The 14,767-nt window shown below is 46.4% G+C and overlaps 1 protein-coding gene across 2 annotated transcripts in view; it reads right to left on the bottom strand.

Moving 5' to 3' along the window:
• Window positions 1-14,767, bottom strand: part of LOC126527689 (helicase ARIP4) — a 50,009-nt gene that overhangs the window by 26,645 nt on the left and 8,597 nt on the right. For both annotated transcript variants that reach the window (XM_050175556.3, XM_050175557.3), the window contains exons 4-8: window positions 12,877-13,124; window positions 5,563-5,822; window positions 4,426-4,623; window positions 1,902-2,052; window positions 1,218-1,379 (exon numbers count right to left, since the gene is read on the bottom strand). In XM_050175556.3, coding sequence (XP_050031513.2) covers window positions 1,218-1,379; window positions 1,902-2,052; window positions 4,426-4,623; window positions 5,563-5,822; window positions 12,877-13,124 — 1,019 coding nt within the window. The remainder of the gene's footprint in view (window positions 1-1,217; window positions 1,380-1,901; window positions 2,053-4,425; window positions 4,624-5,562; window positions 5,823-12,876; window positions 13,125-14,767) is intronic.

Here is a 14,767-nt window from a genome sequence, read left to right as displayed (position 1 = left end):
ATGATATGTTATCCAATGTTCTGTTATATATTTCTGTGTTATCGAATGTTATGTTTCTGTTCAGGTTTAGGATGTACATCTAAGTCGAGCACCACGTGTGCCGTGATCTCAAGCTGTGCTTTGAGTTTTGTTTCCAGGCCTCTGTCAAGGTGTAGAGCGCAGATTTTTAGCCCTGTAAACCACTTCAAGGTTGTTATAGAAAAATAAAAGGAACTGAATTGCATTTAAATTGAACACCACATTCTGGCTCCCCGAAAACAGACAAGTCTTCACACTATGGTCGATCAGGAAGTGGTGAGCTACGACATGCTGTATGCGGAGGACGCAATGCAGTAAAATTTCATAACAAAGTAATCAGGACAAGGAATTGATTTCGTTGTAAGCAGTATTTTGTTAGAAGCGGCGGAGCAAAAGGAGACATAGAAACGCAAGAACTTGAAAAATTTTGAAAAATCAATATTTTGAACAAAGCAATTTCGCTATAACAAGTTTATTGTAATTCATGTGGATTCAGCACGTCGAAATACATAAACAGGGCAAGATTCATCGAAATGTATTCGTAGTAATAACAATCGAATGTATACATCGGCCTTAAGCAGCTTTTTTTCCCCAAGAACCATCAGTCAGTGGAACCGACTTCCTTCCTCAGTTGTAGGAATTTCTTGTCCTAACAAGTTCTTTTCTGCACTGAAAGCGATAGAACCTCTTGATCCCTAAGCCTTGATAAATATCGCATGTACGTCTAACAATCATCGTGACCTATGAAGAATCCCAGTTGCAAACGACGTTCTTTTCTTCCAGTGCCTCTTTTTTCACCTTGCTGTACTGTATCTTCATTACTGAATTTAAAAAAAAAACTTATTATTCGCTTTATTCTTTGCCTTTTCATTATGAATCTTTGTAATTATTGCGCTTTAGGCACTTTGCTTTCACATGTGACATCTGCAACGTGCCTGTGTCCGACGTGACTGCGTGCAATGTGGCTGTGTGCTAGTGTGTCGGCGTATAATAATCTGTTTTGCACTTACACGAATTTATGCAAACCAGCAATGTTATGCTTGCTCTTTCTGTACCCCCCCCCCCCCCCACTGTAATGCCTGAATGGGTGCTGTCGGCACTAAATAAATAAATAAATAAATAAATAAATAAAGTAGACAAGGCGGTTAAAAGCAGAATTTAAAGCCCTCCTCCATTCAGGATAGAAATGCGGGACGCACCATCCAGGAGCTGTGAATGGCGAGATTCGTCCTCCGGCACAGAGAGGTCCTCCTTCTTAGGACTTCTTCGGCGCTTGTTAGGACGCACCACCTTCTTCAGCGCCAGCATCCTGTACATCTCGTAGCCCATCAGCAGGACGCCACCCTTCTTGTGCCAGTCCACTGCGAAGGTTGACATGCGAGCGTTTCGGCACACATCCATTCAGACAAGGTCAGAAACGCTTCCTGAAGATTTGCTATACGTTTTCCTGCTCGGCACAATATAAGCATTGCGAAATGGAGAAAGAGTAGAGACAGACAAGCACCAGCTGCAAAATTTGGTGCCTAGGTGATACCAAGTACCCACTGCAAGCTTAGTACTAAAATGGCAGCAAGCGTCGACTACCAAGTTGGCAGTACGCACCAACCAAGTTCGTGGTTGGCACCTGTTTGCTAACTGTAGTAATGCTGTAGGTAGGGAAATGCAGTTGAGGACAGCAGCTGATTAGTTGATGCAACAAGATTACGAAATTTGCAGGCGCAGTGTGAAGACACCTGACGAAAGATGGAGGTAATCGGAAACCACCGAGACAGGCCTTCATCGAGCTGTGGACCTAAATTATGAGGCGAATTAAGCCCTATGCACCAATCAAAGAAAGCTACTGCTTCCAAAAGGTTCACTGGAAACGTTGCTGTTGTACTTACAGATCAACTCAGCCCTGGCTGGAGTGGAACGGTAAATGTCGTTGAGGAGGTAGACGCGGTATGAGCGGGGCCTCACTTGGCCCGAATCCACCAGGTTCTGCGGAACGGCCTCGGGCGCCGGCACCCACTTGTCAAATTCCGCGAGCCAGTTCTGCGCCACGGAGAGCAATGCACACCTTCCGTAAACACTCTTGCTCGCAGCCTTGGATGACACGCATACATGCTACACTGCTTAGTCCAGTTAACCTGCTCAGCTGTTAACCTGTGAGGGGCCTTGACGGCCTCCAATCGTCATGAATGATCAGTCACTTTTTGACCTATGGTGAGCCCATCTTGCCATGACTATTTTGTCACTTTCAGAACGGTCTCATTGCACGTAGAGCATATCATAAGGTCTTTTTTTTTTTTTGTTACTTCATGACAAAGGTGGCAATAGACACTCCATGAACATTGCGGTGCGGCGGCTCACAGTCTTTTTTTTTCTTCTCAGGGATATTGCATTTTCCTTTCTGTGCAGGCACCCAGAAGCCAGACTTAATTGTTAGGATTGATAACGCAGCATGGAAACATTGTAGTAAGCGGTTTATTTTACCACAGGCCACACACAAAAGTTCATGGTGCTGCAGCTCCTCACTGTTACATGCAAGTATACTTTGAGCGTACTTCTTTCTGTCCAATTCTTGCATTGTTCCGCTCTTGTATTTCTTTGTTTGCACAACCCGGTTATAATAATTATGGGTTATAACAATGAAATTTTTGGCACTTGAATACAATCATAAGTGTGTTCGACTGTAGTTTGAACTGACACTGTGGTCCTGTCGTATTCATGCGTAACTCAATGTGCGAGAGCACCCGGTAATCGAAGTCACTAGCTTTTGCTCAGATTAATTCGAACAGAGAGCGCTTCAAGCCACCCTCGCTGGAAGCTGCTGCCAGCTGCAAGTAACCATGGCAACCGATCACATCACCACCTTGAGCTCTCAAGAGTCTATTAGCTTAGTCGGCGGTGCAGCTAGGTGCAGTTCCGGCACACTCGCAACTGTGGTGGTGTGCATAGGCCTTCGTAGGAGCGCAGTATACAACGAAGTGAGGAACTAGTAAACAAGCTTCAAGAGATTTTTGTTGAGCCGTGGCAGAAATGCATGCAGGCCCATATAATTTACTTTGTATCGTAATGTGTTTTGTATACAAACAAAAAGTTGCCAACAGATTCTTTGCATCTGCATGATTAGTATTTAAACATCCCTGTGACACTGACATCTCACACAGAACTAATGGCAACTGAAATTTCGCACGCCATATGATGGCTCATTCGTTCTTGCAGGTCAACTCACATGGGCGATGTTGATAAGATGCATAAAGGGACGTGCACAAAGTTGACATCATTTTGGTTGCCGCCATGCTCTCACTTTAATTTTTGAGGTGGTTCCTTCACCTTCCGAAGTGCTGTACAGCCGTTGCAAAGAGTTTCTTCGACTCGAAACTTTGGTTGCCAACTCCCAATAAGGCGGCACTGGTTAGGCCTAGCCGGTTGAAGTGGCAGCCGACACGCCATCGGGGGAAAGCTCGCCCTTCGTATGACCGTACCCGTAAACAAGTTGAAGATGGGGCAGATTAAAGCTTGCCCTTCATATGTCCGTACGTACCCGTAAACAACTAAGTTGGAGATGGGGCAGATTAAAGCTTGCCCTTCATATGTCCGTACCCGTAAACAACTAAGTTGGAGATGGGGCAGATTAAAGCTTGCCTTTCATATGTCCGTACCCGTAAACAACTAAGTTGGAGATGGGGCAGATTAAAGCTTGCCTTTCATGTGTCCGTACCCGTAAACAACAAAGTTGGAGATGGGGTAGATTAAAGCTTGCCCTTCATATGTCCGTACCCGTAAACAACAAAGTTGGAGATGGGGCAGATTAAAGCTTGCCCTTCATATGTCTGTACCCGTAAACAACTAAGTAGGAGATGGGGCAGATTAGGTGTGAGATCGCACCTGATCTGACGCTGGCAACTTGTGAGCTGCCAAGGAGAAATGTCGCTAAGCCTACGAGCCAGCCGTGGCTGAGCCCCAGATGTCAGAGCACAGCTCTCACTATCTAGTAGCGGTGCGTGAAAATACGCTGTGCATGAAAATTTGCTAATCTGCGCATATGGCATCGGCACACTAAATGCGACCGCTTCTTGGTTAGATTTTTTCCCCCAAATTTTTGGCTGCCAAGTTGGGGAGTGGGACCTCAGGGCAGAGCTACAGAGTTACTTTTGTACAGAATTGAGACTAGCGAGATTTCAAAAGTAGTACAAAATGATGGCAAGCAACTATCACGCGACAAGGAGGAAAAGTTACACTATATCAGTGGCTATCTGCGACAACCACTGTGCTTCAGAGATGACCAGCAATGCAAGTAACCTGCAGTTTTTGACTCTTTTGAGATTCAGTCTTTCTGTCTATAAAAGCTGAAGTACGCAACCAATGTCCCAGAGCCCATTCTCCGACAGCTTTCACCCATCACTTGCAATGGACACACACCTGGATGGTGTTGATCGGGGTGATGCAGAGGACCTTGCGTGCTGCCGTGTGCCGCAGCAGGACATCCACAAAGGAGATCACCTGGATGGTCTTTCCCAGGCCCATGCTGTGAGCCAGGATGCAGCCGAAGCCGCTCGAGGTGTCGAAGCGGCTCACGCACTCCACCACATTGTCGAACAGGAACCGAATGCCACCAATCTGTTCCGTGTCATGCAGGGCACAGTCGTGACAAAGGGAACAGAGCGAGCGCACGTTATGTGCACATACAGCGGATGAAGAAAGAGAAAAAAGTGAGAGAGAGGGAGGGGAATGGTTGTAAGCACAGAATGGGCATCTGTAGCAGGCCTTCAGCTTTACCAGTTGGCAGCTAAGCGCAGAAAAGTTGCTTTTCAGAACAAGCTCTCTTTAGCAAGTTCGTTATCTTGAATACTCTGGTTTTATGCAGTAGTGATGGCAAGTCGGCGCTACAGATCACAACTCGCAGCAATTGTAGGTGGCAGCCATCTTTTGCCAAGGACTGTGGGAACTGATGGAATGAACAGCGGGTTCTTCCTGCGTGCTTGTGGCCAGCGCTCATTTGTCATGGCTTTGTTCTCAGCTGTCCCATCAGTGAACCCAAAGATCCTGTGTGGTCCGAAAGGCCAGACAGTGACTGGAGTCTAGATTAAGTATGCTTGTTCTGAAGGCAGGTGCAAGAGTAAGAATTATGGTTTATAGATCAGACCGTACGTGAGTGCCTGATATCATTAGCAGAGATCGAAAGGAAGCAGTGGAGCTGCCCGGGCCATGTTATAAGGTAGGATAGACAACGGGTGGTCTATTAAAAGCAGCAAAATGGTTGCGAGGGCAGGGAAACAGAATCAATGGCAAATAAGGATGAACTGACGAGATTTGAAAATTCGCAGACATAGAATGCAGTCTGACGGTACAGGGAACGAATTAATGGGGATCGCTGGGAGACATTTGTGCCGGATCGAACAAAATGATCATGATCATTAATGGAGTGGTCATAATGTGCACATACTATGTACAGGTGTCAATCTCATGACATGAGGTCAGGAAGATGGCCTAGCCGGGACAACAATCCCAAATTAATGTGGCTATAGCACTACGTTTACATGACACTTGAACACCAACCTGATGAGGCTTGACGATGGGTGCCAACTGCGGTGCTAAGAAGACATCCGGATCTTCGGGTGGATGCCCCACATTGACCAGGACACGACCCATAGTGTCTGGTAGATTAACCGCATCGTTGATGTGTGCACCATCATTCAGGTCATCGCCCTTTTCGTCCTCCGCGTCATCTCCGTCACTCACTACCATGACCACGTCATCGTCCTCTTCCTCGGGGATCTTGGCTTCGTCTGATGACGAGATGTCTATCACATCTCCACCTGAAGTGAGGAGAGAGTTACGGCTTTGTTAACAATTGGTAAGAACTTAGTGGCACAACTGTAAAACCATATGTCTATCACGCGCTTCAAGCTTAAAGAGCATAACGCTTTTCCTGTTGATGTTACAGCAGCCTAGGACATTTGAAATAAGGCGACACATTTACAATTCCACCAAGAGTGAGGCGTCTTTCTTTCTAAAGGTTTCAATAGTCTAGAACCTTATCTGGAATATCATTTTTAGGACAAGGCATTGCACAAGAAGCAAGACAAAGAATACATGTCTACAACAGGCCTTAGGTTATTCCCAGCCCTCCACCTCTTAAAGAAAGCAAAAGGTCCGACCTTAAGCAACAGATTTTTACAACAATCAAAGGCTTGGGCTACAAAACCAAACACATAAACCACATGTTAACGAAATCCAAACAACATAAGCTTTTGCAAACCTTGTTCACATACTGAAGTTGAAAAAGTTATGCAGATCCTACACGTTCCGGGAATCGGTCTAACCCCCGAATGCAGAGATCTAACTTGGATCGGGCTTGGACTTGACTTGATGAAGTCGGCCCGAAGCAAGAGGCGGACTTCAAAACGCCCAAGTCGGCTTTCGCGTTTCATAGACGCTCAAGCTGACTTGCTTCGTCAAGTCAAGACTGTGCTTCAACGCGAAAGCAGGTTGCTCGTCTGTGTTCGAGGTTAACAATACATTTATTAGCGTAAGGCATGTTTTACAGCAAAAAAGTATGTATCTTTCCAAATTTCCACCAGGGCATAAGTGCTGAAGTATAGTTTGCGTAAACTTATTCCATCTGGCTACGTCCGCCGCTGCGATGGGCAGTGTTGCTTGCGGAAAGCGCGCGTTCCCGGCGGATTTAAGTGGTCTTCAAGTTTCGGTGTTTTGGCGCGCTTTTTGAGTTGCAGGTTTCACCATCTTTTCAAGTCGCCGCTACACTTTTAGGCGACAGTGTATTTGTGTGCAAATCAATTTTATCGTCACATTTATTTTGGTTTTAGCTTATCTTTAACTCAGAGGTCTTGTTGCATGTTTGTTGCCGTAGAGAAGCGAACGAAATGGTTGGTTCGTATGGTGGTCTTTAAACGGCTTTTGTTCTCGATTGCCGCAAGGCGTTCATGCGCCGTCTGGGCCGGCAACCGGATACAAGAGGCCGAGACGAGGCATACGGTCGGTTTCTGAGGGAGCTCGCGCGTCCCTTTTCGCCTATAGGCATTCCAGGAGGAAGGCGACGGCCCGTGTTCTGCTCGGGCTACGTGACCCTTTGAAGAAAAAGCCAACCTATTCGAACGCACTAGGCCGGAGTCACAAACAAGAAAAAAACTGCAACATGTGCTGCGAACGATGAGTACCGAGCGCCGTAGAGTCCCCCTGCCCGGACCCATATGGGTGACAACACCCGATAAAAAACAAAATAAATAAATAAAATGACACGTGCAAACGATTTGTCTACTTCGCATGGAGGGTTTGTCGAGAACAACGAGAGGGAGAGTGTGGCACAGTCGTAAACATTGCAAATTGGCAGTGCGTGTCGTCTGCTAGGAAAGTGTCGTCTGTTAGGAAAACAAGTTTTGGGGCTCGCGCGACGGCCGCGCGCCGCATTTGGTACGAAATTGCTGTTCTGTCAACAGGCTTTGACGCTGAAATGTCGCACTCACGTACGGTCTGCTCCAAAGAGAATGCACCGCAACGCAAGACGGCACCCCGTTTTACAGAAGACGAAAAGAGCCTGCTGACGACACTCGTGAACGACTACAAGCATATTGTGGAATGCAAGAAAACTGATGTCGCGTCGTTGACCAAGAAGAATCAGACATGGAAAGAAATAGCAAAACGTTATAATGCCAACCACGGGATTACGCGGCGCGATCACCTGCAACGGAAAAAATGCTGGACGAACCTGAAGCAAAAGCGGAAAGAGGAAGATGTGAACGAAAAGGGAAAGCGCCACAAAACTGGTAAGCGCACATGTACTGCATGACTGACTTATTTGGGCTACTTTTTATTATGTTAATGCGCATGTTTCGTATTCGGTGGATGAGTGCGTGACAGTTCGGCATGCTGAGCGTAAATATGGTCGTGACCGCTAATAACTGGTGATGGCATGTGTAGTCACAGGAGATGAGAAAATACGCTCGCAATCAATCTTTCCGCGACTGCGGGAAGCGCACCAGCATCGGGCGCGGGTGCTTCGCGATGAGCAGAGTCACTATCCAACTGCGCGGCACACTGTTGACTGAGGAATGCGGACCGGACCTCCGGTGACTGTTTGAAACGTGCCAGCGCCGTAAAACATCACAGCCATCAGCAACTGCAGCATGGGAGGCACACAGGCGGTCCTCTGTTGTCCCCGCTTACCCGGATAGGCAACATAACGAGAAGTCGCACGGCGTTCTTCGTGAATCTGTAGCGACCGAGGAATTGTTCGTCGCCGTACAGCTCCATCGGATTCCCTCGGTCACGTAGGGTGAGTCGCGGAATTTTGGGCAAGGGCTGCGCCTCTGAAAATGCTGTATCCATGGCGTGGCAAGCAAACTCGAAAGCAGCTAACCTACGCGCGACGTCCGTTCGGGAGGCTGCCATGTTGGAATAACACACGAAGTCAGTTTCAAGCTAGCCCGGGAGCAGACTTGAAACTTGAGGGGACTTCGGCGCAGCCAAGTCGTTCGCAAGTCGTCCGCAAGATCAAGCACGATTTACGACGCGCGGCGAAGCTGTCTTGAGACTGCCAGAAGTCAAGTTCGAGCTAAGTTAGATCTCTGCATTCGGGGGTAAGTGAAACTTTCTATGCCGACTGCGAGGAACACTGTTCTTGTCGAGTGACAATTTGCAAGCGTAGACCACATGACGAAGACAGACACATATTCACTGGAAAGTGCTTTGCTGAGTGTAAGCTTGTGATGCTCCAACACTACAGACAAGTCCGACCGAAACCAGTCTACTCAAACACACACTACACACGAAACCAACATTGTCTTGCACAAACCGTTACTATAAGTACTTTTTTGCACCCGTGAAAGACACGGACAGGTTATACTGAACTTTCCTCACTGCTAATCAATGATTCTCGGCTTTCCGTAAGTGCACGCTCTTGTTCCAAGCCATTCGTCGCTGCGTATCACGCTACTCCACTTCGCATTTTTTAACTCCTTTTAACTCTTTCTCGGGCTGCAGATGGCTGGCAGTATTGAAAAACAAACAAAAGATAGTCCCAGGATGTCATCCTAATGTTTAGCTTGGTCATAGGCTGCAATTGCACCCTCTTGGTGACATGTAGCCTGGACCAGATGGAATTCCATCAGAAGCCGAACTGAGACCTCTAGGATTTCCAGGGAGTACAAGCTTTAAAGACCAACTGCAACGAAATTGCGGTCCACATACTAAATGGTGTAGTTTCAGACAGCATAGATTTAGAGCAGCCTCAGGGCAAAAGTTTACAGTTTAAATGTGTGTGGATGTGTTGCAAAAAGGCTTCCAAAGCTGAGGTTTCCCCCCACCAAAACTAAGAAGAAAAAAGAAATTCAGCAGTGGCAATTTAGTGCTACAGTTGAACCTCGCAACAACGAAATCGGCGGAGAACGCGAAAAAATTCGCTTTCGCCAGAATTTCGTTGTTACAAAATCAGACAGCAAAGATAGGTAATGCGTCGCAGAACAAAAGTTTCCTGTCAAAATTCCGGTAGCCTACTTTCGCAAGCTTTGCCGCATTGCTGAGAGCACACAGAGCACCGCATGCATCGATCAGCAGAGGCAGCACTGCCGTGGAGCATTCTTCTCGGTCAATTGCTTTCGGAGATACGATCCCTTTTGCGAGATTTCGTGTAACTCAGCATCAGACGCGGAGCAACAACGCTCCATGCAAGCAGTAGCATTTCTCCAGTGCAGGTTGTCGCCCACAGATGCCGACCCGTTCGGTGCTGAGCGCGACAGTGATCGTATCTCGTATACTCGAAGGCAATCGATCGAGATTACGACCCCTTAGCACAAATCTACCGTATTTACTCGAATCTACGCCGATCCCGATCCTAAGTCGACCCCCTAAAGTCCGAAGCCAACAATATATATATATATATTACCTCAAATGTAGGCCGAACAAAGAAAGCGAGGACAGCGTTCACAAAATGCAAACAGCATTTATTGAATCTGAACTTGCAGAGTTCATTCAACGTCATCGTTGCTGCTAGACTCGTCGCTGTGTTCCTTGTCACTGTCACCTTCAAACAGTGCACTATCTTCGGTACCGTCAAGCGCATTAGATATGCTGCACTTCTTAAAGGAGCACAGGATCAAAGTACCTGGGATGTCGTCTCAAGCTGCAGCTACCCGGCCCGCCAGCTGCGATAGCGATGCACGTTTGATGTGACCAGTTGCTGTTAGCATGTGGTCTTTGTCAGTCAACCAGTCCGTGTAATATTTCCGCAGACGATGCTTGAAAGGTTTGTTGATGCAGACATCAAGTGGCTGCAACTGGCCCGTCATGCTGCCCGGTATGACAGTGAGGTCCGTGTTCGCTTGGGCAAGCGCAGCCTTCATGTTGTCGGTCAAGTGCCCACGGTAAGAGTCGACGACAAGGAGCGCACACCGATACGGCCGACACGACACAGGTCGAAATGGCGACCTCGCTTGTGTACGGTTGGCTACTGGCACGGCTAGTAGCGGCTGCGATACTGACTTTTCTAGATGGCGCTAGCTATGCACCATATTTAGCAGTTTCAATGAAAAACTGGTGCGTTTTTAAAAATCCTCGAATCTAAGCCGACCCTAGAGTTTGGAATATGATTATTTGAAAAACAGAAAAGAAAAAAAAGACTATTGGCCTAGATTCGAATAAATACAGTACGTCCGGTGCTGAATCCACATGCGATGCTTGTCAGGCGGCACCAAAACCAGCATTCTTGAAGTAAGGGATACATATTCCCGGAAGATTGCTTAATCATGGCCCGATTCATGGCACTCCATGCTGCAACCACCACCTCAAGCGCCATATTCCACATTGGTGGGATGTGGATTTCCTTGTATTTGCTGCATTTTGACCACCGAGGTGCACATTACGCACACTATTAGGTGTGCGAAAACTTCCATCACATGTCGGTAGCAACGTGCGTGCTGCTTCGAACAGGCGATCATCAAACAAGATGGCGGCCATGATGTGTTTCTGGTGCATGTGATCACTCCTGGCGCTTGGTTGTTTCTGTAAACAAAAATTGCGGCACCCACGCAAGTGTAATGTGGTGATATTTTATGAAATCTTAGTGCAAAGCAATTGCATTTGAGTGCATTTAGGAGCCTGCTAGCCTTGTGCGGTAGGTAATATGCGGGGCTACAATCCGGCAAATTTCATTGATGCGGGATTATAGTACAGCGACATTTCGTTGTCAAGAGGCTCGAAATGCAATTATTTTTATTGGCGTTTGCTGGGGATACGAAAATATTTCGTTGTCGCGGGTTTTGACTGTAACTGTAAATGCGAGAGAAATGCATTCGCATTACGTCACATTGCCTGCATGTGCATCCATTATTTAAACTGCATCATCACCATCATCAGCCTGGTTACGCCCACTGCAGGGCAAAGGCCTCTCCCATACTTCAACAACCCCGGTCATGTACTAATTGTGGCCATGTCGCCCCTGCAAACTTCTTAATCTCATCCGCCCACCTAACCTTCTGCCACCCCCTGCTACGCTTCCCGTCCCTTGGAATCCAGTCCATAACCCTTAATGACCATTGGTTATCTGCCCTCCTTATTACATGTCCTGCCCATGTCCATTTCTTTTTCTTGATTTCAACTAAGATGTCATTAACTCGAGTTTGTTCCCTCACCCAACCTGCTCTTTTCTTATCCCTTAACGTTACACCTATCTTTCTTCTTTCCATAGCTCGTTGCGTCGTCCTCAATTAAAGTAGAACCCTTTTCGTAAGCCTCCAGGTTTCTGCCCCATACGTGAGTGCTGGTAAGACACAGCTGTTATACACTTTTCTCTTGAGGGATAATGGCAACCTGCTGTTCATGATCTGAGAATGCCTGCCAAACGCAGCCCAGCCCATTCTTATTCTTCTGATTATTTCAGTCTCATGATCCGGATCCGCGGTCACTACCTGTCCTAAGTAGATGTATTTCCTTACCACTTCCAGTGCCTCGCATACCTATCGTAAACTGCTGTTCTCTTCCGAGACTGTTCAACATTACTTTAGTTTTCTGCAGATAAATTTTTAGACCCACCCTTCTGCTTTGCCTCTCCAGGTCAGTGAGCATGCATTGCAATTGGTCCCCTGAGTTACTAAGCAAGGCAATATCACCAGAGAATCTCAAGTTACTAAGTATTCTCCATTAACTCTTATCCCGAATTCTTCCCAATCCAGGTCTCTGAATCTTCATCAACCACATTGTAAAGTGTCGTTCAACAGCGCACTCGACGCACATCCTGGCTCTTCAAGGATCGTAGAGCAACTGACAGTGGTCCGGAGCAGACCACCGCAGTGTCACTATATATATATTAAACGTATTAGAAGCTGATGCCATTAGCACTCGCCAGAAATTATGCATGACCTGGTACGCATGACGCTACTCCTCAGCATGACCTCCTAGATTAGGCGCTGCCTGTGTGCTGAAGCATTTCGGTGGCGACATGCTAGGGCCCCCACTTCACATCTGCTAGCCATAAGGTATGTGCGTCATCATCTTATGTGCTATTTAAAGGCTGCTGCTAAGAAAATTAGACCGTTACCAGACAAGCACCTTTGCCAAACTTGCTTCAATGTTGAAAATGGCACGACACAATATGCACAAACGTGAAGTGACGGGACGGGAAGAGTGCCATGTGACAGACATTGGGTGACGAGTGTCGCTTCATGTCCGCCTGCTTTTGTGCCATGCCATTATTAACCTTGAACTATGTACCATGTAGCCCGGCAGATAGTGTTAATCAATTATGTTGCTTAAATGGTACATACCATTACTCACTTGTGATCGTTTTAGCCAAGGTGAGATATTGTTGCAGTTGGCCTGTAACTGGCCCCCACACAAGGTGTAGTGCGCCCCATTTACCTGTCCTCCGTGGTGCGATGGCAGGCATCGCCTCGTCCTCAGACTGCGATGCGCTGTCGTCATCATCACTGCTGCTGCTGCTGCTGCTTTCCAGGGCGATCGGGGCGACTGCAGAGGGAGGGATGGCCGTTATGCCCTGGCTTTGGAGCGCACGGAGCCGTGCCTCCTGCAGGCGCTTCATGCGCTCCTGCTCCTCTTTCTGGGCGTTCAATGTCACCTCGTCCAGGTCCGACTCGTTCTTGATGTCCCTGCATGCATGGGTTGTAGTAGATAATGTATTACCATCCCAAGGCTAAAGTAGGGCTATTAACTCTTTCAGCACCATGCCCAGGTATATTCACCTGGCTGCTGATGAACACTCTTCACGTGATGTACTACAAGGTGTGTTGCATGATTATAGCGGTTTTGCACAACCAGTTGAGCAGTGCGCACTGAAAATTTTATCTCCGAAAGTGACCGTCCGAGAATACGTCTCTTGGTTGTGCAATCTATTCAGTAGTTGGTTTAACTACAATTTGATGGTAGGCTTCGTTTTTATATGACAGATAGTGCGACGAACCTTATTGACTGCATCGGTGTTGCTCTTGTCTTTCGCTTTTCTACATAGGGGGTCGACAAAAAAGGCTGCCTATTTTTTTAATGCTGCGGAAATTCAAAGAACTTTTTATGAATTCTGATTCAGAGGACTTCAATGTTCAATGTGTCTCCAAGGGGCAATGACAGTGACAAGTACAGCATGCTGCCTGAGAAACAATAACTATTCTAATTAAAATCATTAGCTAGCATGCCTTATTTTTGTTTGAGCTTTCAGATTAAAAAGTTCGTGAAATGTTTAGCCTCATCTTACCAATAAACAGCATTTGAATTTAAATAACGAAAAAAAAAAAAAGAAAATAAAGAAAGCTGGCCAAAGAAAAGGAATCGATTTTGTGTGCCAATGAGTCTGATAATCATATCAAGCAAGAAGACCACACGAAAAAGTTGTCAGCAATGTGAATATCACTAGACAAAAATAAAATAAAATATACACTGTAACAGAAGTTGGCTTTAGTGCATGCATGTTAATGTGTCCTCCCAACGTCACATGCAAACGATTCTGAATTTATGTCAGAATGGGGAAGCTTACCAAGAAAAAGAATTTTTTTTACGCTGTAACGAAGGTGGGCTTCACTACATACAAGTGAGTCTCTGCTATCAACATCACACAACAGCTCGTTGCGCTAACTGATGTTACTGCAACAAGCACAATATAAAGCAAGCCGTCTGGAAGAAGCGCGGAGCAACACAGGAGCTTAATTCGTTTTCAGGCTTGCACAGAAAAGGCGCTGGACGAGCTAGTCTTGTTCGTCTTTTTCGCAAGTTTTCACTTGACGAGCTCACACAGACGAGACATCAAAATACCTAAAGGACTGTTTCTCTTGCAAACATGTGCAACATACACAACACATAAGGGTAGTCAATGAAAATATATACCCCGGAAACTTTTTGTTGCTGTTGTCAAAACCAGGCAGAACATTGAAGGTGAGCTTTGTCTCAGGCCATTTATGGCTTTGTGTGGAACTTGCACAAATAGTCCTACTCGGATGAAAAAAAAAAAAATACAGTAGCATACGTTGAATTTCCTTTAATACATTACTTGTAAGATACCGCTGCAGCCTGGGATATTGAACCGGTTTTTTTTTTTTTTTCAACTCTGGTCATGCTTTAAAAGAAAGCGAATTGTGCACTGTGTTTCGTCCTCATCCTGTGTTTCAGCTACAACACATGACTGCTGTCTGTCAGTCAGTATTGGCCGAAGACAACCAGCCAGAAGCTCCGTACTCAAAACCGAAACTTAGCAAGAAACAAATATTTTTCTGGCCTGTTGCCTGTATACAACACTCGTCCATAA

Source organism: Dermacentor andersoni, chromosome 9 (genome assembly GCF_023375885.2).
Source record: "Dermacentor andersoni chromosome 9, qqDerAnde1_hic_scaffold, whole genome shotgun sequence".
In the NCBI taxonomy this organism is placed as follows: domain Eukaryota; kingdom Metazoa; phylum Arthropoda; class Arachnida; order Ixodida; family Ixodidae; genus Dermacentor; species Dermacentor andersoni.
Note: the sequence above shows the minus strand (reverse complement) of the source record. Positions and strands in the feature narration are given on the sequence as shown.